Below are 24,799 nucleotides of genomic sequence, written 5' to 3'. Positions count from 1 at the left end.
TGCCGCACTTGTGGTGGCTGCAGGTGACCGTGTCTGGGCCAGGAAGGGACCCTCTTGCTGCGCCTTTACTCTGCATTTGGCTTCCATGGGAAATGACGTTTTTCTGGGTATTACGGGAATAAACACTGTCTGACTGCTCTCTCCTCTCTGGAGGGGATGTTTCTACCCAGGGCTGGTTCCTGTACTGGGCTTCCTCGCCAGCTTTCTGCAGACTGAGCAGAAGACCAGTCTTTTCCTCACCAGCTCAAACTTTTTTGCCATCCGCTTGCAGCAGTACCTGTCTTTGAGTTAAAATGTGCAAAATTAATTTTGACTTTGGAGATATCAGATTTGAGATGATTTAAAGCAGATTTCCTTCCAGGAAATTTAAGTCTTCTGAAAAGGAACCCCACTTAAAAGAGCTCAGGTGGACATCTGAAGTCACAACGAGATTTACAAGCAGAGCTCAAGGTCCCTGTAGTCCTCCTGGACTACATGTTGAGCTGTGAGCACAGCAAGCTCTCAGCCTTCTCCCTTTGCCTGTCTCTCCCTCGCAGAGCAAGATGGACCTTCGCTTCGCACCTCCAGGCCTGAACACAGGTGCCTCTGGGCAGGTGCTCAGAGGAGATGAGTGGCTGCCTGGCATTTCTTCGTGCCACTCTAAGCACAGCTTGAAGTCTTTAGCAAACTTTTGTTTGCTTTCATCCCTACCTTTTTGGACACGTTTTGTACAGTTTCTTCAAATTACTTTAAAAAAAGGGGGGGAGGGGGGGGTGTAGGGAGGAAAACCAAGAGTCAGAACCCGATAATGAGCTCAACCTGGGGCCTGAATTTTTAAAAGTAATTTTATTTTTGAGCAATAGCTTCCTGCGCTGGGAATGTAGCTTTTGATACGGTATCAAATAGTGCTCAACAGCCTCCCTCTTGAAAGAACAGATGCTTCAGAGATGCCTGAAGCTGGAGTTTCATGCAGCGAGAGACTCCAAATCGGCAGTTTCTTTGGGAGATTTGTGCCATGGCTTCTGGCTCTAGTCTGTCCTTTTTCTTCTTTGCTTCCTCCTGAACCGACTTTATCTGCCCTGGCTGCAGTTTCCTGCACCCCTCAAAGACGTCCCCAGAACGCCTTGGTCTGTGGCACACTATGTCTTGTTTCACTGGGAGGTTTCTCTAAAGTAAGAGATCATTTAAGAATGTTATCCATACACAAAATATTGCTTGCTCATTATCAGCCTGAGGTGTCACAGTCTGCTCACAGAGCTTACCGGCTTCCATCCCCAAATCCTCTGGCTTTGATACCAGCTCTGGGCTGGACCCGTGGAAAGAGCATTTTGTAGGATTCTAGCAAGTCCTGCTCATGAGTCTGCAGAGGATAGATCTTTAGACTGCACCACGAGCAAACCCGCAAAAAGTTATTTGGGTAAAAGTCTAATCAGAGCGGCAGTTCTTCTGATCTTTGGGGAAGCGTGGAGCTGTTGCAGTACTTAACAGAGCCCAGAGGTTTCGGGAACCCCCGGGTGCGCTGAGGCTTGTGCCTCGTACCTGTGTTACACCATAACGCCCGTCTCCGTCTACCGCAGTGGGCTGGAGCCGGTTTAGAACCGAAGGAAGAGGCGGCAGAAGGGAAAGGAGAAAGGAAACAGAGCCGGGCGACAAGCAGGAAAAAAGCAGCCAGCATAAACTTTCTGTTGCAATCTTACTAATTTCAGCCACGAGCGCTGCGGGCTTCGGCTTTCACGGAGTGGGGGCTGATCTCGCCCAGCCTCTGCTGCCCGGCCCCGGGGGCGAGGGCGACGCGCATCGGCCGGGCGACCCCCGGCCCCGGCCCCGGCTCAGCCCCGGGCGCGGCGGGCGGGGCGGGGCGGAGCGGGCGGGCGGCCCCCGCCGGGCGGAGCTGTGGCGGCGCCCCGGGGTGCGGAGCCGCCGGAGCCGCAGCCGGACCCGGATTCCACACACACCTTCCCCCCCACCCCCCACCCACCCCCGCCCCGGTCGCTCGGAGGCGCCGGGAGCCGCGGGCGCCCCGTGCCCTCCCGGCGCCGCAGCCCGCAAGCCCGCCGGAGCCGGCGGCGGCAACACCATGAACCAGACGGCGACCGTGTCCCATCACGTCCAGTGCCAGTCCTCCCGGGCCGTCAAGGTAGGGCCGGAGCCCGGGTTCGGGCGGGACCGGGCGGCAGCGAGGGGTTCGCCCGGTCCCTCGGCGGGAGCGGGGCTGCCGCCTCCGCGCCCTCTTGCCTGGCGGCGGAGCGGGGCAGCAGCCGCGCCGGGCACGGGGAAAGTTTGCTCAGGGTCAGGGCGAAACGCCGCGGGGGCGGCGGGGGGTGCGTGTGGGGGGTGTTGTTGCCGACAACTTTGCCCGCCGGTTCGACCGTGGGCCCGGCGCCCGTGGGGCCGGCGCTCCGCTGCTGTCGGCTGCGCCACCGCCGGCTCCCTCGGCGGGTCTCTTCCCAAAGTTTGCCCCGGGGGAGGTGGCGACTGGGCACGGAGCCGTTGTGGCCGCCCTAATCGTTACTCTGTAGTGACGGTGCGGTTAAGGGCTGGGGTTGAAGAATGCCGTGTGGAATCGACTCGGGAGTCACGATTTTGCCGTTGCCCGGTCGGAACGACCCTGGAGGATGGGAGGCTGTGCGTTTGCCGGTTTTGTTGCCCTCAGGTGTGAGAGATGGGTGTGGGTGCGGTGGCTGGACAGGGGGGAGGATGGGGGGGAGACCCCAGGGGAACAGCGGGCTCTCTCCTTGACTGCCTTCTTCCCCAGCCTCGGGCACGATCCTGCCTCTGCATTGATCGAAAACTACTTTCTAGCCGAGTTCCTGCTCTCTACAGCGGTAAAATGAAATCCCTAAACAGATTTGTATTCACTAGGCAGTATCTCTGCGCAAGTAAGTGGGGCTTTTCCTGAAATAAAATAACGACGCGATCAGTGACGGTATTTGATTATCGATTCTCCGTTCTGAAAAAACAACAACAAGAAATTTTACACCAGCGATTTTGTTTCATAAAACGATGGGGAAGCCTGAAAAGTTCACTTCAGCGCTTTGCCATCGGTGACTCAGGATCGCCCAGTGCGAGGCTGGCTCCATTTGCTGGCAAAGTTGGAGGGTTTGGGGTTTGTTTGTCTTCTCAGAAGGAGCAGCTGAACTGCCCGTCGTGTTAGAAAACTTGTCAGTTGGGCTTTATCCAGTTAGTGCTGGCAAGAAAAGTCATGACTTAGAGCTGAGGCAGGAGGGGATTAAAGGTATAAATGTTCTATTAGCACTGTCATTTTTATATAGGCTGCATTACGCTTCGCAGTGTATAATCAGTAATGCAGAATGTCTGTATGCTCGGGGACGAGGTGGGGGTTGACCTGTGGCTCTAATGACCAGTTGTGTAACGTGTAACTGTATCCATCACACCATAAACGGCTGGTTAGTTCATGCTCAAATGGGCAAGGTCACAGGAAGTGATGAATTACAATTGCCCTGGCCCACTTCAAAGAGTCAGCATATATGATATTAAATTGCTTAAAACCATTTCATCCTCTCTTGGTCTGTCTCTGAAGGTACAGGAGAACAGAGAGCAGTGTGGTACTTGCTCTGGGAAGTATTCTCCTCTTACATTTGGGACAGCCAATGCTAATTTTTCACTGACAGCAACATTTATAAAATTCATTTGACTGGCCTTCCAAACCAAAACAACAACCAATATCAATATGCCATTAGAAAAAAAAAAAAAAAAAAAAAAAAAGACCCAGATGAGTCAATAGTCTTCAAAAAGAGAGAACATGAATCAGAGCCTTCCAGACATGAGTCCATTTTACAACCGACACAGTAATACTGGCACCATTAGAAAACTGTCTCATTTTTCTGCTCTTAATTCAATGTGTCAGGTGTAAAATGTGCTTTATAAATAGTTGCAAGTGCTTCCATGCTAGGCAAATAGATACTCGATGAGAAAGTATTTATGACCATAGATGAGCCGTAACTGCCCTATGGTAGTGAGGACCTTGTCTTGGAAATTACTTCGAAAATACGTCATTAGTGACCAGACAAATGTAAACTGTGTATTAATCATAACTTGCCAAGAAACAGTACTAGTTCCAGCAATTACGGATTTTCAAGAAAAAAGGTTACAGGAAAACTTCACACCTGCTGGAATGAGATCTATAAAACCGCTTCTTTTTTCTCTTTTTGTTATACTTTATGTTTCTCTACAACCCACTAACCCATGACATCTTGGCTCCTGTGTGTTATGATCAATGTAATGTTACTTCTCAATGTTTTTTGGCTCAGCTACTCACTGCTCTGTAACGCAGCATAAACTTTTGAATCTGTGTAAAAAAGAGTAGAATGATCCACTTGTCCAGTAAATTGAACTGTGCAAACTTTATCCGTGGCAGCTCCTGCTCTGAATCACCCTGGGGCTGCAGGAGGGCCAGTGCCCAGATGTAGGGACATCCCGTCCCTTTCTCCTATCCTTCTCTGTTGAGGGAAGGGTGCAACTTTTTACACGCATGAGCACTTAGAATTGAGTGTACTGCATCCAAAGTAGCATTGGTGATGGAGAAACAAGCTGACAGAGGAAGTCGAATATAAAGCAAGAAAAAAAGCCCAGATACCAAACCCCCCTGGATAAAATGCAAAATCTCCTAATAAAGCCTTCTTTTACCTCTAAGCCTTTTTACAGCTTTTCTGAAATGATTGCAGATCTTACCACCTTGCTGGCACTACTATGAATAATGATCTTTCACTCTGAGATCTGTAAGAAAAACTTTTAGGGTCTAGCTGGGAATGCTAAAACCTGCCTTATTTCTGTATCATTACAGTCTCAACTTCAGGAGTGCCCCCCCAGGGCAATGAACCTGGTTTTATTCTTCACACTCTTGGCTCATCTTGTCAACATGACAAGTAAATTAGCTCTTCCAGGGGAATCACTCTGTTGTTGTGCACTTTCATGTTGCACTGATGGCCAAATGATTTTTTAATTTTTTTTTTTTTTTTAACCTGACAGAGAAAAAGTCTGTTAAAGCATTGTTTTCCTTGTTGTGAGGAAAAAAGAAAAAAAACCACAACCCAGAAATAGAAAAGAATTATTATCTTGACTGGCTAGGGTCTGCCTTTATAAATTCTTTCAAACTAAACATTTGTACTGAAATTACAGGGACCATGAAACAGAAATACTTATGTCTTGCTCTTAACACAGTCAGGACTACAATTTGCACTTAAAAAAAAAGAGGAGTTAAGCTAATATTTCTGTGGCTTTCTACATTCTTTAATAATAAAACATTCTCTACCAGATCATGACTCTCTGCTGTTATCAACCTAATATTGATCTGACTGTGAGCTGGATCATGGAAGGAGTTACTAATTGGCATTTCAGAAGCACATAGTTACTGTGTAATATAATACGTATGTTATACCCTTTTATTCTACTCTTCCTTCTTCCCTGCCTTCCTTTCACTTTTATTTATTCATTAGCTTTTAGATTGTAAACTATAAAAGGCAAGTACAGATACGTCCTTAGCAAAAATTCTGCAGCAAATTTCATCAGTACCCAGGGACAGTATCAGGAATTTTTACATTTCAGGTTTATTGTAGCAGTGTTTTAACCCTCACTAATTGATGAATAGTGGTGTACTAATAGTTTTCTTATTTACAATTAAGTTTTCTCATTTACAGTTAGGTCAGGGAGCACATATTTAAAGGGGGTTTGTTGTGTTCCCTGTGGACTTAGACGTGTCTTTACAGCAACTAAGATTTTGACACCAAACCTGCACCTGAGCAGGAAACATCTGCCTGCTCCTGCAAACTGCTATACACGTACCTCCTCCTAAAGAGAGAGAGATACTAATGTGTAGCTGTTCCTGTTCATAAAGGCTGCTCGGTAATAGTTTTCAGATTGAAACTTCAGGTAGTTCGATCTTTAAATGTTCACAGGATGTGCACAAAACAGGCTTTGTGCAGGTATGGGAATCATTCAAATCTACCAGCTGTTTAGGAAATAAATCCCTATAAAATGAGAACAGCATTTCTGAAATCCATTACATCAAAAGCAAGTCACTAACAGATAATCTCAGCGAGTGTTCAATTGTGAATTATCCAGGATAATACGTAACAAAGGGCAGAAGTAATACAGGGCTGTGTCATTGTTAGGAAGGCAGTCTGTGGCAGCATACTAATGCAAAAAACCCAAGAAAAAGTGATACATTTAAAACTAATAGGTTTGCGTGGTATTTTGCTTAAGGCATTAGATGATGAGAGCGCTGCTGTGCCCTGTGGAAACGTTTATGTTGCCGCGTGAGGAGCCACAGCTCTGGGGGAGCGCAGTGCGGAGGTGGCAGTGGAGGCTGGAGGCAGGCTGGCGGTGGGGAAGGCAGGTCGCTGTCACGCCTCTGGACCTGGCCATCTCAAAGTGCACGTTTAGAACAAAGTAAATATTTTTATTTTTGTAAATGCTGAGCAGACGTACGATGCCCTTGTGTTTATCGTGTTCTTGACACTCAAGTGATATAGCACTAATCAAAGAGGCTGGCTTGGAGCATGATAGAAATGCCTTGAGTCTTGATCCCTGAAAGCATTTTGGGCTCTTTTGCATCCTCATCATCTGCAGTTGCTTTTCTTCCGTTCTGGCAAACTGGGTTTGATCACATTTGGGTTGAGTGGAGTTGCTGGTGTGATTTATTAGTATTTTGTAGACCAAAAATACAGCCATGATGACACATACGTATGTATGGGGAGAACAAGCTGGAGGTCTCTAGATGGAAATTTGAAGAACTAATCACAACTTGTAAATCTTCCCATTTCCACATATTACCTTTGTGTATTGTTTCAGTCTCCTTGCCAACATCTGTACTACCAGAGTATAACCAGTGCGTTTTCCTTTTAAAAACAACCCTTCCTTCATCGTAAGAAGATGCATGGTTACAAATAAGAAGCCACAGGAATGAGTTAAAAAGCATTTGAATTACTTATCTTTTCCCCTTCCAGTCTATGAAGACACAGTTGCTCTTTGTCAAAGAATAAACATCAAGATTCGTTTTATTTAGGTAACTTCCAAGGGGTACCGTTGTCCTAAAAGCGGACTCGTTTACCTGGGGTACAAGCCAATAACACACAGAGTGGAGGTATTTTCAAATTAATTTCATTGATGCACACGAATGGGTGCCTGTGTCAAGACAGCACACCTTTGTCTCAAAAACTCGCACGTTTATGTACATAAGTAATACATATTCATTATTATTTCCCTTAATGATTAGTTTTCTTCTTCACCTTTCATGTAAATTAGTGCACAGACTCCGTCTTCTTCCTTCATTGTCTTCTTTTGAGTAGGTGGTGTCATCTGAGTAGGTGGTCAATGAGTCGATGGTCGCAATCTCCCCCTGTAGGAACTACCTTTTACCTACTTCTTCCCTAATCTTAGGAGTTCCAAGCGGTTCTTCAAGGTTTATTGGCCAGACCACAATCCATTACCTTTTCTGACATAAACATAAACCCCCATTGTCTAATAGTTAGTTCCTAAACCCTAAATCATGTCTGGTTATTGTTTCCCTACTTTAAGTATTAACTGATGGGGGCTGTATACAGGACTTCAGCAGTTTCCTGGTTATTTCAATCATATTATGCATATTAATTCATAACAGTACCAGTTGGAACAAAATCAATACTAGTAAAAAAAACCTCGCAGTACTAGGAAAAAAAAAAAAAAAAAGAGAAAGGGAAAGAGATGCCATCAAATCCCAAGTTCATGCTGTACGGAGCAGTGCAGCGTCAGCATAGGTCTGACGCTCAGGCACAGCGGATCCCAGCAGCAATTGCCCAGCGCTTCTCAGCAGAGATGGAAGTGGCTGGGGTCGTTCCTCGCAGGGCAACGTGGTTCCATTGCCTGCTGTGAACTTGCTGGTGGGTTACATTTGTTGGCTCTTCCTTGCAGGTACAAATTGTTAATATGCTTTCAAAACTTCCCGTTCTTAATTGCCCGTTCTTTTCATAAAACTTAAAAGCAATTAGCAAAAAGTGTAAATGCTGGATATTTCTATATGTTTAAGTACATATACCGATTCTGTGGTATAGATTTGATATATAGATATATAGATATATATATATATATAAAAAATATGTATAGCCACACACCCCAGTGTATTCTAATACATACACAATTTATAGCTTTCAATTTAATGGTAATGCTAGGAATTTAGAAGGCAGTCACTTTAAAACTAATATACACAAATATACATGAATATTACGATAAACTATATTTAATATTAGGTTAGTACTTTCCTGGCTTGTAATCATATAAAAAATTTCCTACCACAAGTCATTACTTTAAGAAATATGGCATTAAGTTTGATTCTCTTTGAAGCCACTTAAGATATGGGTCTGTGAGTGTTAGATAACACTTTCCTGAAAGGATACCACATCATAAGGAATTTAATCTTTCTCATTCTTAATCCAAAACTGTTTTACTAAACATATGTAAAGATAATGTAGTCATTATTTTGTTCAGTATTTCATTCTTAAACTTAGCATGGTAAGACTTGCATGCTGTCTACCAACTGAACATTGTTTTGGAATTTATTTAGGACCTTTCATGTTTAAAGATTTTTATCTGAGGTGCTCAAATTGAATGATAAATGGTAAATTATGCAACATCCAGGTTAGTGATTGTGCTGTGTTAATCATTTGACAGTTTTTTGGATCAGTGACTTCAACTTCTCACGTGTTGACAACACCCAGTGTTACTGGCATATGTGCCAGAAGCAAAGAATCATCTTGGGGGCCTACAAATTAACCTCTACAATTCTTAAAAATGAGGCACCTGATAGTGGCAGAATGCCTCAGGGGCTTTTTGTTTCAAAGAAAGAGAATTAGACATGCAGGTTCCTTAGACTGTGAATGGAGATAAGAGCCATACACAGCAATATATGCCAACCCAAGGTACCAAAGGGAAGGCAACAGCTAGAATCAGAGTCATCAGCTTAATTAAAGAGTCTCCAAAGTCCTGAGCTGTGAAGTTAATGCAACTGCTGCAGATGAGGGTGTGATTTATTTCATATTGAATTTAACCGGTAAAATAGTTTGAGTGAATTGTGCTTTAAAATGCTAATTTCTCAGTGTTGACAGCAAAGGGAGCACCAGCTAACAAGCTGAATGGTGGGCAGGTGCTGTGAGCATCTAATGGGTCTCATCCCCACATCAGAAGTGCCCGAAGGAGGGAGGATGCTGGTGCCATCCAGGGGCCTCAAGGGAAATGGGATAGGGTCCAGAGATGTTTAAAGCTTAGTGTTAATGATGCTGGTCTTGAGCTGCTGACCTCTTCCCTGAGAAAAATAATCTGAAATTTTAGTTTGGAAAGAGGGAGACTGGTACTGAACCGGTTTGTGACTCTACAACACAGAGAAGGCTGTTCAGTTTCTGTGTGTGACCTTACAGAGGGAAAAGGATGTGGAGGGCAAGGCTGTGGAAGTTTTACAGAAAGTTGAGAAGGAAACAGAGATGATATCTGAAGGACACCTCGAGGTGGTGATGGCAGCTTGGCAGGAGAATGCAGAGACACAGGAGTCGCAGGAAGATGGGATCTCAGAGTGCGACTGACTTAAAAGGCAGCTGGCAAGTCAGGAAAGATTAGGTTGGAGTATTGTATTTTAGCTTCAGCTAAAAGACGTTATTAGGGGTATTGGCTGTTAGATTCGATTACGTTGCTAGATCTGGCCAGTCACAGTAAAATTGTCACAGAAAGTCATGGCCTTAAAGAGAAACCAAGAGACAGAGATAATGTACTTTTATTGAGAAGTGTCAGAGGTGAGGTTTGCAACGTTATCTCAGCGTGGCCCCCTAGAAGCAAGGTAGTAAAGTGTCCACAAACTTCATGCTGGGGGAAAAAAAAAAAAAAAAGACTTTCTACACCTAGTTTTATTTACTTTACATATATATATATATTCTTTCTCTCTCCATATATATTTGGAAGTGTTAGGCAATAGGGGGAAGAAGCCTAGAAAAATAGAAACATAGGGTTAGTTACAATTAGGTCCCTTGATTTGTGTAGTTGTGGAGGACCTCGGCTGGACCGAGGGGCCTGGGGAGGATATTGACCTTGACAAGATTGCAGTGTTCCCGTGAGAGAGCAAGAAAGGATGAGAAGCATGCCTGGGAAACTAAGCTTAAGGAACGTGTTGACCGTTTGCAGTTGTGATAAGGAACCTGAAAAAAGTCACCCAATGAAGGGTGAGGAAAACAACTTCTGACAACTTTCTGACCAATGAGGGACAGACATATGTACAAGGTAACAAGTATAATGGGTATAAATTTGCTGGCTTGTAGTAATAAAAAAAACGTCTTTGCTTGTACTATAAGAATGCGTACTTGTCGTTTGTCCATCTTGACCACGACATGTAGTAACATAGAAACACTAACAAAAAGAAGCCAAAACGATGAGTTTGTTGAAAAGTTATGACAATAGTTATGCAAATTTTTGCCCTTAAAAAAAATGTTTTGGAAGCATACAAAGATAACATTTTAGTAATCTTTCTCCAAGTTTAGCTGCCTGTGCAATAATAGCTTAGCACTATGAGAGGCAGTGACAGTACATAGGTGTTAAATTCTTAGTCTTTTCAAAATTGTAAGTGGTTTTGAACTTATTCTGTAATGTTTTAATTGAGGTAGCTTATAAAAATGAATATTCTAATAATAATAATAATAAGCGTATTATTTCCTGTAAAACCTGAGCTACCTTTGTAAGTAAGAGATGTCAAGTATAGTAATCCAGTGACATTTCTGCTCACAGATTTCTAAGAATTTTTACGTTGACACAATTGTGGAGAAATCAAAATTAAAGCTATTTGTGTAACAAAAGTGTGCAAGCTCCTGTGATTTACAGCAGCGAGCATCAGAAGTGCTTAGCGACTTGCTAAGCATGGAAAAATTGATGCTATTATATTAAAGGATGACACTTAGGATGTTTTATTTTCCTATAGCTTGAGAAAGTTACGACATGCTAGCACTTAATATCAGATTTGCTTTAAAGTTTGTATCATTAAAAAGATGAACTTTGTCTTCAAAGGTGGACCTGTTCTTTAAGGTGGTAATCCTGTTCCTCCTCCTGCTGCTGACTCCTGGGCAAGCGCTGTGTTTGAGCCCTTCAGTGATCCTAATTCTCCTTTGCGCTAATTGTGCTTTGCCGGAGGAGGAGTCCCTGTCTGGCAATGTGTCCTGCGGTTGTTCATCAGAGAGCCCTGGTTTTCATCTGTAGGTGCGGTAGGTAGAGACTTTTCTCACCTTGTGGATAAGTGAGATGCAAACATTTTCGGTGCTGACAAAACCAAGACCTGCTGAAGGTTTTTTGTGGGGGAAGGAGAAAGCAGGGGCAGACGCCTGTGCCCAGTGGTCGCACTGGTGACAGTAAATGCTCCATTCATGCTCCTGCCTAAGATGGGGGAATTTCCTGGGCAGGGGAAGGTACTGGAGCTTTGCTCTGAGATCTCCAGTGCCATGCGATTCAATACACCAAAGTCCATCAAGCTTAAGGGAACCTGACCTCCAAAACTGTTAGATGTCAGTGGTGAGGGCTGAGTGCCCCTCCGGGGACCCCGTTTCCTCATCCTCTGCCATTGGGGAAATGATCAGTCGGTGATCTGGCAACTCAAGTGCGCCCGGTGCTGGATTTACTCTTCAGTACAACCGTCAAGGCATGAAGAAACTTTATTTAAATAATCTTGGTTTATGCACCTTATTTATGTTTTTAAAGTTGTGGTTTCAGCAATGTAAAGGTGAGTGTCTATCCCTTGGCTTAGTTTTCCCTGGATATTATAGATGAATTGCAGCTTTACATTTTGAAATGAACTTTTTTTCTTTTGTAAAATCAATTGCTTAGGCAGGAGAATTCCTGACTTCCCAATTAAGCAGTTTATCTAAAAGAAATCTTTTTTTCCCTTCCCTTTAGAGCATTAAACACTTACTGAGCTTGAAAGCCGCATCAGTCTGCCGGTGCGGGATTAATGCCACAAACATTTCTCTTCATATTTGCTGCAGAGATGACCTGCAGACATGAGCATCATGTTAAAAAACAGCTTTTATAATTCTTTGTGCGTGATAACTGAGAGCCAAAACCTGCCTCTGTTTTCCTTTATTTCTTTCTACCGGCTAGAAGAGGGGAGCAGGCGTGAGACCCGGTGCCCCCTCCCTGATGGCCCATCCGTCCCCCTGCCCAGCCCCGCTGCCTCCTCGGGCTTGGGCGGTTGGTGGTATTGCTTTCTGGCTGCGGTGGGTCTGCCTTTGCCGTGTCCCCGTCCCTGCGTGCACCGTGGGAGCATGGGCACACACGGTCCCCTCCGCGTTCAACGCTACGGCCTGTTTATAAGCACACACAACCCGGTGTTCTAAAACCTGAACCGAGGCTGGTCCCACTGAACAGCAGGGAAGAGTTTGGGCTCACTTTAGCTTTTTGGATAAACGTAGGGAAGGGAGGAGACTTTTTATTTTTTTCTTTAACCTGCTTGCCCGTTGTCAGTATAAATAAGTTTGGACATGTTCTGAGATTACCACTGCAGCTCCTGAATGCTGAAAGGAATCAACCCCCAAGCTTTTGAGCTTTCCCATCGCTCACTTTTTACCTGTACAAGCAAATCCGTGTGTGGCACTGAGCAGCATGATAGTCTGTTTATTCAGTCTCTGTCCTAACCTTGCTCCTCCATGAGGTTGGAAGGAAATTGCTGAGCTTCTGCGCTGGCCCCTTGTGGGACATATTAGTTTCTGTTGCTTGTAAGGATCCTTCCCCCAGCCGCTAATCTGAACCCATAAAAGCATTTTAGCAGTGCTGGAATGATTGACTAAAGGTTTTTCTTGCTGTAATTTATACACATATCAATAATTACTTAGTTGTCGTTTTTCTGTCCAGGACACAGTGTCTAACGGCTGGAGCTAAAAACTGAAAAATTGGAGTTTGGGGTAGGCTGACAAGCTGTGTTACCTCTGGCAGTAACAGTCTTCATCCCGGGAGAGACCCTGCACCTGTTTATTTAGGGTGAGCTTTTCCACGGAATTAAGGCAAACTCTTTTGGTTAACTGTTTCTCTTTTGGAGGTGGGAGGAAACTTTCTGTTGACTTATCTCGCTGAGCCAGCTTGCCTGAAGGTCAGAGTAACCTTAGCATGTGGCAAGGGGAGCTGAGACCTCTTGCTTTCTTTTCCTTTGCGCTAGAGTGCAAGGGGTTTGTGGCTTTGTGTTTCTTTCTGGGTGCAAGTATTTGTAGGTTGTTTGCATGGGAGAGTCATGAGCAAGTGAACGACTGTGGCATAAAATGAGATTATGCCAGCCGCTGGACAGACTGGAGGGAATCGACACTGGCTTGGTCCCTGTGTCACTCTGTTCAGCCAAGCCTGGGGCAGCACTATGTTTTGGGGGAAAGGGAGGAAAGTGAGAAAGGATGACAAGTGGGAGGAAAAGACTGAATAACAAGAAGAGGAAGAAAAGTGAATCCCTCAGAGCTACTCTCGTGACCTCGGGAGGCGTGTCTGTTGATGGCACATCATACATACCTTGCTCGTGCGTGCACCTGTTAGACTTTGTTTGATTTTTGCTTTCAACCCTGAGGTGATAGGATTGTGCTCATACAAGAAATATTTTCAACTAATTTTTCACACAATAGTATCTGACTTCTGGCAGTCAATACAACCAAGGATTTATCTGTTTAAAAACCAAATATATGCTACCCATGACTCCATTTCGCTGTGATAATTTTTGAGCTGTGAATTCCCCACAGTTGCCTTCAGTAAAATCTCAATTTACATCCATGAGTACATATTTTTTGTATAGATTTAGTCTCGAGTTTGAAAAATCTCAGTTTTATAATTCAACAGCTGTAATATGTTTTCTGGGAACATTAATGTCTTTGAAACTTGATTATGCAAATATTTGCAGAGGGCAAACAAAAGCTCAGCAAAAACAAATCCATAAAATAATTAAGGAAACATTGGTGGTTTTCTATTTTTATAGTGTTTGCTCCTCTCTAAACATTTCCCAAACTTTCTGGATGCTTCTTTCCCTTCAGTGATTTAGAAGTCTCTGGTGACACTAGTTGCATCCTAAGTGAGGTCATGTTTACTGGAGAAACCCATGAAGCAGCTTATGCCATTTTAAGATATTATTAAGATATCTTTGGCAATATTTTATAGTTTCAAATAACCTTACCAGCATCATCAGAATTATGACACTAAGCACTGTTCAGATTTGAGGACTCTTAAGGAATGAAGAAAAAGAATTTTAGATGGCCATTGAATTTAAGCCCCTTGGTTATTGGTGGGCAGCTGTGGTTTCCAACAACTAGTACTTAAATACCAAGTCATTGACTTGGTGGGTATGCTGTGAAAGATACGTGTTTCATGAATTATAACTGAACAGCTCTTTTTTTTTTTTTTTTTTTTTTTCTCTAAGAATTTTGGATTTTTCAGTTGTTTCTTGTCATACATGTTGGGTTGAAATTCTGTAGGGTCAGTGTAGCAATCCGCAGGCAGACAAGTTAAATTTGGATTGAGCTTCAGACACATTGAATCAAGCTGTTCGGGTATCCAAAGCACTGGCTGAAGCCCCAGGTAGGGCTGCTCTTGCGGTGGTCTGAGTCAAGGACTCAGCTGGGCACTGCCAACTTGTGAAAGTCAGTTGGTGGGGAACCATGTCAGGTCGTAAGAGATAACATGGGAGCTCTTCTCTATTTTATGTGATAGCTTTGGAATTAAGAGACTTACTCTTACCTGGCCTTCTGTTCCTAGCACCGCTGTGTAATTTTTGTTCTGGGTTGGAGCTGCACAAAATAAATGTATTTATAGTCTCAGGCAGTGTTCAGAATGAGTGTTATGCATAAAATTGCTTGCTGAAGGAACTCTCCTGATGCTGCAAGAGAGCGGGGCCAATAGAGAATTTGGGTCACCGTACCTAAGAAGATTTCTGTAATTAAAACAGCTTTTATAGATCATATTTGCATTTTTACATGGAATAGTTGAAAAAGCTTTTAAGTTTCAACCAATCTACCCCCTTTCCTCCTGAAACTATTTTTATAGCTCCAGATCTAAATCATTTAGTGCGAAATTCTGATAAAGAAAAAAATCATCACTGCAGGATTTTCAAAAACGTATTTCTTGGGTTGAGAAAGATTTATAAACGTGTTTTTTTCTGCATGGGTCGTCCTCTGAGTACTCTATGTACAAAGCCCCACCAAATGAAGCTGGCATGGGTTACATGACATGGAAATAAAAAAGAATGAGTTTGAATGAAAAAAACATTTGAGACACAAGATTTTTACATTTCATTTTTAAACTGTAATCAAAAAAGTACTGTATACTCTCATTTGATGAATGCTGCACACACTGCAGAAAAAATGCATTGCAAGATTTTGGAAAAGTGCCTGCAACTGATACAGTGGTTTTGGACAGAATTTTATTTTTTATGGTACAGTATTTTTAAAAACACTAACAATTCTCAAGCCTTCTTCTTGCTCAGCTCAATTATTTTTTGAAGAGCAATGCGATGTGCTCATTATTTTCCAGTATTTCTTCTAGCAGAAAGCAGACAGTACATATCTGAAACCTCACAGATCAGTCTTTAATTATTTCTAGATTTAGAGCAAAGGGATGAAATGACTAACATTACAGTTCAGCACAAATTTTGGCTTCTACTTAATAACTGCTTCTAATGATGACCTGTATGATCATGCACACTTACACAATTAGCATTTATATTTTAACTTCTTAAATTAAAATGTTGAATACCTACCAGTATGGAATATATAGAGTAGTATGTGATAATGTAAGAGCTCTCCAGAATAGTACTATGAATGTTTGACAAAGTCTCATAATGTCAAAGTTTACATTATTGAATAGCAACAATTCTGCTGTAGGAAGTGCAATGTAGATTAATAGACATAAAAGGAAACATGTTCCAGATGAAGTAGCTGAGTAAATATATCATCTAAGTGGTTGATAAAGTAGCTAAATTACCGTAAACAAACAATAAAACGTCTTGGAGGAAATATCTCAGAGAAGTTGCATATTGGAAGAGTAAAAAGATAAATGCAAGTTGTAAATATATAAAGGGAAACGGCTGGATGGCAGGTTTTCAATATAATATGTAGGTTCTCTTGGCTATCTGTCTAATAAAGTTGGTGTTCTTGAACACTAATGACTATTCCCTCTGACACAGAGTAACGCATAGCAGATGGCAGTCAGTATAAGATGGATACAATCTATTTCTGCCATTAAAGACTTCTAATGGAAATATTTCTGGGCATTTTAATATGAAAATGTTCAGTAAAAGTAAAATGGTGAGACTGTATACATCATTAATCAATTATAAACAATCTTAATGCATAATGGAGTGAGAAATTGGAGTCCCTAGATATTTGTTTCATTAGTGAGCCCAGTCCTGCAGAGTATCAATTCACTGCATACCATGCAAACAGCTCCCCCCCCCCCCCTCCCCTTTATTATTATCTTTGATAGTTCTAGTTTCCAAGAAAATACCCAGGCTGGAACTGATCACCCTCTACCCCTGAGGTTGAAGATGTCAAATACATGGTTTTATGCCAAAGGTATTTGTGGAAGCATCAAAGTTCTTGTCTGCCAACCAGTGGCTTAAATGCGATCAGCAGCAGAGAGGGCTGGGAGTTTTCAAGATGTAGCTAAGGTAGAACTGTGTTGTAAAATAGTCTTACTTGCTTCACAGGGTACACCTGGAGTACTGCTCCCAGCTCTGGAGTCCTCAGTACAGAAAAGACATGGACCTGTTGGAACAAGTCCAGAGGAGGGCCACAAAAATGATGCAGAGGGCTGGAACATCTCTCCTGTGAAGACAGGCTGAGAGAGTTGGGGTTGTTCAGCCTGGAGAAGAGAAGGCTCCAGGGAGAACCTATAGCAGCCTGCCAGTACCTAAAGGGGGCTTATAAGAAAGATGGGGACAGACTTTTTAGTAGGGCCTGTTGTGAATAGGACAAAGGGTAATGGCTTTAAACTAAAATAGGGTACATTTAGACTAGATGTAAGGAAGAAGTTTTTTACGATGAGGTGGTGAGGCACAGGAACAGGTTGCCCAGAGAGGTCGTGGTTGCCCCATCCCTGGCGGTGTTCAAGGCCAGGCTGGATGGGGCTTTGAGCAACCTGGTCTAGTGGAAGGTGTCCCTGCCCATGGCAGGGGGGTTGGACTAGATGATCTTTAAGGTCCCTTCCAACCCAAACTATTCTATGATTCTATGAAAAAGGTGAAAATTAAAAGTACTAGCAATGGCAGCAGAGTTGTCAATAATATCCCCTCCCAGCTAACAAGAGGCAGCCTGGAAGAGATGGAATAATTTGTGTCTTGTGGGATTGTACCTTAATTTGTGCTAAGTTTTTCTCTTTTTACTGTATTTTTCATCCTACTTCCAGTGGAGAACTCTCACGTAGATCAAAAGGTAGTGGTAATGAGCTGAGCTGGTGAAGCTTTTGGAAGAAAAGGGGAGCAAAAGAGATAAAACACTGTAACTGTTTTCAGTAAGGGGGCTTGCTTGAAAATGTTAAATTTCTGATTCTCAGTGTTTTCTCAAAATGATGCTTAAAAAAAGATGATAAAAAGTTTCTAAGATAGTAAGAAATAATACTAAAATTACACTGATAACTTCTAAATTCAGTATTACTTTATGTAACTAATTTATTCATTATGATTTATGGAGAACATTGATGGCTACAAAAGCTAGATAATAGACTGGTTTTATCTTTTTAATAACAGACCTAATCCCACAATCATTATTTAATCAGAAGTTCTTTTCAGAGGTTTTCTTGCATTTGTTTTCCTGAGTCAGGTCTGCGATATGTAAAATTTTCTGTAGGTGACAATTTACATTTTCAAAAAACATGAAGAAATGGTCAAATTCTGAACAATTAAGTACTATTAATTCCCTTTTATGATGGGCATTGAAGTGAAGGAAACTTAAATGTCTTGCACAAGGCTGCTGAGGAATGAGTGTTAAAGATGATGAGACCTTGAGAATTCCTGTCTCTTTTCAATACCCAGCTGAGATACAACAATATTCAAGAGGAAAATACTGACATAACAGTCTGTAAAAATCCTAAGAAAAAGGAGAATCAGAAGATGGAAACTCAGCAAAATGAAGGAGTGCCCCATTTTGACCCATCCTTTCCACCAAATGCCAACTCCCTGGTCAGCAGAGACTCATCAGGTGTCTCATCTGGGTGGAGAGTGTTTTAATCCTTAGCATAATTTCTCATTCATCCCAGTTATCTGTTGTGTGTATTACCCAATAAATAATGACTTTGTCCTCTTACACGGTGTACATCTGACTTATAGTGTCCTTGCTCACAGGAAAAGTTGCCTGAACAATGAGACCCAGAGAAGGAGCGTTGCACATCTTTATATGATCAGTCTCTGAAACCCCAGTCTTGCTCCTTTTTAAGACAAAGTGGCAAAAGTCCCATTGATTTGTTAGAGGGCAGAGTCACTGGATAGGTGAGTTCTAAATTCTCATATTAAAATACAATTATGTTATTTAAGTAAGGCAACTGCCTCTAAGATAAATCATACCTGAACATGGAAGGACCATTGGTGGGCGAAGTATATCAAACCCCCTCCAAAGTCTGAACTTGAATGGCCTCTAAAGCTTCATCTAGAATTCAGTATTTGCTGCCAAATTTTCAGGTATCTGATGAGCTATAGGTCAGCCTTAGGCTTTCAGACAAAGTGTAGAATAATGCTGCTAATTTATTTCTCCATGTTGCTGTTTTCTGCAATGTCACCAGATACGTCTGTTTGCCAGTGGCACAGCACCCACGAGGGAAGAGTTGCTCCTGGCCTGGTTTCCTCCTATTTGCATTCCTTAGCAAGAGCCGAGAGCTCTGCTGGGGCAGCGATGGAAGTGCAGTATTTGTGCATGGGAGAAGCTGAAACAAATGCCCTTTGGGATCACATACTTCTCATCTGCTACTGTGTTGAGAATTGCTTATAAACATTCCACTTTCAAATTACCACTTCCTTCTAATTTCCCATTTTAATTTATTTTTGGTCTTCATCAGTAATGGTTTTGGCAATCCAGAGTATTTCACTTTATTTCCCTAGGTACTTTTTATGGCTTGCATCTTTAGAAAACAATATCCCATTGAATAATGTTTAGCATTTGTGCCTAGTTTTCTTGAAGATGAACAAAAAAAATTACTGTGGCAGTCCTATGTTCAAAGTACTGTTTGTTTTTTTGTCTTTCAGCCAGGATTTATATTACTCATATTCACCTTTCCTAAAGAGATAGAATGATATAAAATTTTGAGGAAATATATTCCATAAATAAGGAATACTGGTATAAATAATTTTTAATTATCTTTCCATTGCCAAAGTAATGAACTATGTAGTTATGATCTTCATTGCTGTGTGAAGAACAGAGTATGGATTAAAAAAATAAGCAAGACATCTAATGAAAGTCTTCCCTGTCCAACCACATTTGATTGATGTGCTTGTCTTTCAGTAAGAAATGCCACAGAACTGGAAAATCTGTCTGGCTCTGGCTCTGCTGAAGGAGTTTGAGTTATGTTTCTTAATAATGTTGCTTTATATTTAGTGGTGATGTAGAAAGATTTTGCCCTTCTTTCCCTGAAGGCAAGATATGATCCAAGTTGCCTGATCAAATGAAAGCTGGTGTTGAGTGTAATCAACGTGTATCAAATGATCTTATTAGGCAACCTGATAGTACAACTTTCTTGAGGCTCACTCTAGGGTTTACTGGATACATCATTTCTCTCTAGAATACCGAACATGCTGGAGTAATATACAGCATGTATAATGCATGCCATAGTAGCATGTTGATGAAATGTGGATGGAATGAAATAGTAAAACTGAAGTAATTGTTGAAATCTGCTGCAAATACTGAGTGTATTTGATAAATTACTGATAACCAGAGTAGTAACAGTTTCGTTATGCAAAGATTCAGTAGAAGTTTATGTTTTAAAGGGATGTTCAAGTATGTGTGGTGGTGTGCTCGCTGCCCCCAACCTGACCTTTGCGGTTGTAATGGATGCATCTGGTTGTGATGGCTGCATCCAGCTCAAAGTGGATTCAGGGGAGGCAGACAACACTACAATAGCCAAGGGCTAATTTGAACAACACGCCCACCTAACTAGCCCACCTAGTGCTGGATGGATGCCAGATGCAAGCCAAACTTGGAAGGAACTAACACCTGTAGTTGGTATGTAAATATGACCGTAAGTCAATTATCTTAGTCCATAAATAGTGGACAGCCCAGCGCCCATTGAGCTCTCCTGCATGGCAGTGGGCTGCATGCCAGGATCGCCCCTTGAGTAGGGACACCTCTCAAGGTTACTCCTCGAGGTTGAGAGAATCCTTGACACCACAGAGTCTCGGTAAGTGATTAATAGCATGCTAAAGTTTGAAATCCTAACTAAGTGATATAAAGGATTAATTGTGCACATATACTCCTTTAGACATAAACTGCTGACCAAGTCTGGGACTAAGTTTAGATCCAGCTGCACCTGAACTCCCCTTGGAGAAGGAGTTTAGAATGCAAGGGGGTTCTTTATGAACCTCATGACTCAACGGGAGGGCCTCCCTGACAGTTTCATCTGACCCTGTCCTCTGTGCAGTAAATATCAAGTGTATCTCGCCATTGAATCTTGTTAAACCACTATCACATTTATTATCAAACTTTGTTAAATCACTGTTTTATATCAATAAATATATTGCTACTTCTGTCTTACAAGAGAAGTGCATCACTCCATCTGCAACAGTATGTCTGGATTTTTCTCACGTTTCAATAGCAAGGCTGCACTGCAGCTGCTCTGCGTTGCCTTTTTGCTGCACAGCAGCCTCACGGAGCCATGCTGGGAAGGGGAACATGCTGCACAGCGATTTTTTTGCGCTCTGGTGAACTCGGTTAATCAGGGCTGGGTAGGAGCACACAGAAGGTTACACTGGCTCAGCTGATGTGGGGTGACTCTGTTGGCTGCCAGAACGGGATCACATCTGACCTGGGTTTGTACCCTTTGTTACTTGATTTCAAAATGGTTTTGAAAACATGTGATTGCACTGTTAATGACTACACTGAGAGCAAGCTTAGGTGGTCTCTCCACTATGGCAGAAAGACTTCTTGAATGTTTAAGAACATTAAATTCACACAAAATAATGGGTGACTTTATGATTTAGTGTGATGATAAGCAACTCCCACTGATCTTCTTCTTAATCCCATTTGAGTAGGTGGCTCTTGGACATTAAGACTAGTAGCCTGCCAATGATTACGTCAGTTTGAATGCCAGCTTCTAAATTTTATTTAATTACTGTGAGATTCACTTTAGGTTTCCGATCCAATAACATTTTAGTAATTAGTGACTTAACAGGCATACAATACTGCAACATTTTGATGATGATTTTCTTGGTTAAAAGATCAGGCACTTTTGCTATAATTAAGTGTGACTATGAAAATGGAGGACCAGCACAGGCAGGGGAAGACAGAAGATCTTGCTTCTGTAGATGTGTGCTGGTAGGGCAACCAGGCCTGTCAGCCAGAGGGACAGGCAGCTGGTGAGGTGTCTAAGGAGAAGGGGTAATTACCACAAGCTGTCAAGACCTTCAGCCCCTTAAAGAGCAGCTGATGAGATTTACCTGTCCTCTGGAGATCTCCTAGGGCTGGAAGGGACTCAAGATAGGTCTTTTGAGAGAGTTGGAAGGGGCATTTGCACCTGCAGCTAAAACTGCAGTCCTAAAAGAGGTGTTTGTGCAGGCAGGGGTGATAAAGCTGGACCCTCCCTACGGACTCCTGGCCCCCGAGGATGTTTCTTACACAGCAGGGAAAGGCCGACTTGAAGTCTGGGATAGCGATGGGGCAGGGCTGAAGGTGTAGCCACAAGCTCTGGGAAGGAACCACTGGAGTCAGATGTCATGTCATGTGTTGCTAAACTGGAAATTTGCAGAAGCCTTTCTAAAACAGATGTTTATATTAAATCCCCCCATATCTGTGGGAATTAAGAAGTTGCTAGTTTCAATGAGTAGTTTTGTTCCAAAGAAATTCCTTAGGGAATAAAATGAAGGAGATTTTCTCATTTTTTTTATTAATACTTCAGTTAAATATTTATAAATAGAAGCTTCTGTGTTGTACTTTGAAGACAGACTGTTTCCTAGATATGTGTTAATGTCCAAATCTGTTACTGTAACATCCTAAATCCTTAGGTTTTCCAGTTCATAAGCAAAATAAAGTTTCTACATCAGATTTTTCTTTGCGACACAGAGGATGTTTCCTTGATGTTTCGGGTTATTTAAATTTTCTGCAATGCAAATTCTACACATAGTCTTACAGGAGGCTAAATTAGCTTGAAAAATAGAGGTCATGTCAAAGCTGGTGTAGAGCTTGCTGGTTTTGGCTTTTCGTTGTTTCTAAATAAAAAATCTTGCGAAATGAAAACTCTTCCTTCAGCTCAAGAGTTCATACAGTAGAAATTGCTATGAGACTTCTCTCATATGTGGCAATAGGCTTCCTTCCTTCCTTTCTTTCTTTCTTTCTTTCCTTCTTTCTTTCTTTCTTTCTTTCTTTCTCCTTCCCTTCAAAATTTTTACCCAGATACTACAATATAAAATTCCCTATAAATTAACAATACAGGAATATACTTAATTGATACACCTCTCTACATTTTCCAGAAGGAGCTGTAGCATTTTATAGCAAGACCATCTTCTCTGTGGATGGGAAACTTTTCAGATTCAGGGTTGTTGGCTGTGGTATGAAACAGCATAGCTAATGCGATGGAACAGTCAGAGAGTCAGCATGTGGCATGGCTTCCTACTCCTGACAGGGCATATGCCAAAAAAATATAAAAAATTTAAAGAATGATGCAAGCTTTTACACCGCATGTGAGCAAGTACTATTCCACTGGGTTCTACCAGGTATTTGTTCAAGAAACAACATTTGAAAGAAAAAATGCTGATTTGGCTCATCTGAGGGTCCTGAAGCTCCAAAGAGTAAGCAGTATTTTTCAACTTGTCTAGATTTAAAAGATATTGAAGCGGGGGGAGGGGGGGGACAAGTTTAAGAAAGATTTTAATGAAAAATATTTTCAGAGCACTTGTCTATTTTGCATTTAGTCTTACCTTTAGAACTGCAACTCTTCTGTTTTTTCTCTAAAATAGAAATGGAACTTTAAGTAGAAGTACTTAGGCTTTGCACAACCATACACTGTCATATTTTGCAAGTTCTTTGTGTTGAACTAAAGTCAAATTTCATGTGCTAATAATGATACAAAGATTCAGATTGTGGAGTAAAGTTGATGATCAGTAATGGCTGATTTTGGTAACCAAGTGAAGACTTCAGAAAATGTTATTATTTCAGAATAGTTCCAGCTCACATTTAAGAATAATTTAACCAGTTCTTGGAAAAAAACCCCAAACCAACAAATGAAAAATAATTTGGCAAAGAAGTTGTTGTTAATGTACAGTCTTATACATAGGAATTAAATGCAACAGAATTTGTCTTGAGTCTAAAACGCTTTACATGATTTAACTGAAATGTTCGATACTGCCTTCTCTTCTAGTCTTTAAGCTGATACAAGCTTAGGGAAGACTGACGAGCATTTACTTCATTAGTGATCCCCCATGTGCTTCTCACTGCTAAGTTTCAGAATAATGTGACTCCAAAAAAATTATGCTTATCTGTTGACCTGGAAGAAGGATAAAATACAATGTAAATATAGGTATGCAGAGAAGATCACATGGGGGAAAACCAGCATTTGTTTTGAGCATGGATTATTCTAATAAGACTTTAATTGTAATAAGACTTACATTTTCTAAGACTTAGAGATTAAAATTCTGTAAAAATTAAACTTTTTGCTCTATAAGGAATAAGTAATCTCAAAGCTGGTTGTGTAAGTCAAACTTAACAGCCTGCCCCCCCAACTTAAAGCAATGGGGGATGTTGAGACATTTTAAGAGTAAACAAATAAATATTAATTGTCTTTCCATCCCCCTAATTTCTTAGTTTGTAGGATTAAACAGGTGAGCAGCAGAAGGCTTACAGGCCTTTCCAGAAGAGGAGCAGAAGGGTTGCAGGCAAAAACCCCTTTGGAACTTTGAAAATGCCAAGTACCTTTTAAAGAAAAGGCAGTCTTATTAAAGTTTATTTTACTCAAAATGGTGATAAAACACCTAATGTGCAGTGTGTGAAGCAGATCTTTTGACATTAAAGATTCAAACCAAATTCAAAATACCATAAAATTGTAGTGCTTTACAAAGTGTTAAAAGACTGACATTTTCCTTCCTCTGCCTGGGACTGTCAGGAGTTTCTGAATCTGACTTCTAAAACTGTTGTTACTGCCTTACAGCACTGTTCACAAATACAGTCAGCTCATGGGAGCCTCTCTGAGGATTTTTCTTGGAGATAAAAATGATGTTTTCTTTTGATTGAATCCCATGGCAGCCCTGAAGATATTTTTGGTTAGTTTCTTATCGGAAACTGGAGACTTAAGAAGCTAGAAACAACACTTAGCATTTCTTTTCTAAAAATGACATGATTTCCAGCTTCCAATGAAGAATTAGCATCAGTATTGGATGAATTTGGTCTAATTTTTTCCCTTCAGCTGGCTACTCAAGATGGCCCAAGTAGGTTTACGACAGGAGCAGTTGCTGGTGCTCCAGCTCCAGCTATATCAACTTCAGCCAACCCATCAGGCTACAACCCTGTGCAGCCACATGTTGTCTCCATCTGTTGGGTGTCAATTGAAGAGGCTTGGTCTAATTCTTGGTGCACAGTAAATTAATTAATTAATTTGAGAAGTAAATAAAGTCTAAGAAAAATTGAAAAAATGAGCACCTGTGCATTGATCTGGA

The 24,799-nt window shown here is 41.7% G+C and overlaps 1 protein-coding gene across 1 annotated transcript in view; it reads left to right on the top strand.

Moving 5' to 3' along the window:
- The first annotated feature begins 1,969 nt into the window (after positions 1-1,969).
- The window catches only part of DPP10 (dipeptidyl peptidase like 10), an 882,866-nt gene continuing 860,036 nt past the window's right edge, over positions 1,970-24,799 (top strand). The window contains exon 1 of the mRNA XM_049813537.1: positions 1,970-2,116. Coding sequence (XP_049669494.1) covers positions 2,057-2,116 — 60 coding nt within the window. The 5' untranslated portion in view covers positions 1,970-2,056. The remainder of the gene's footprint in view (positions 2,117-24,799) is intronic.

The sequence above is a fragment of the Accipiter gentilis genome, chromosome 1, assembly GCF_929443795.1.
Source record: "Accipiter gentilis chromosome 1, bAccGen1.1, whole genome shotgun sequence".
In the NCBI taxonomy this organism is placed as follows: Eukaryota; Metazoa; Chordata; class Aves; order Accipitriformes; family Accipitridae; genus Astur; species Astur gentilis.
The sequence above is the reverse complement of the archived record's forward strand: the minus strand, read 5'-3'. Positions and strand labels throughout refer to the sequence as shown.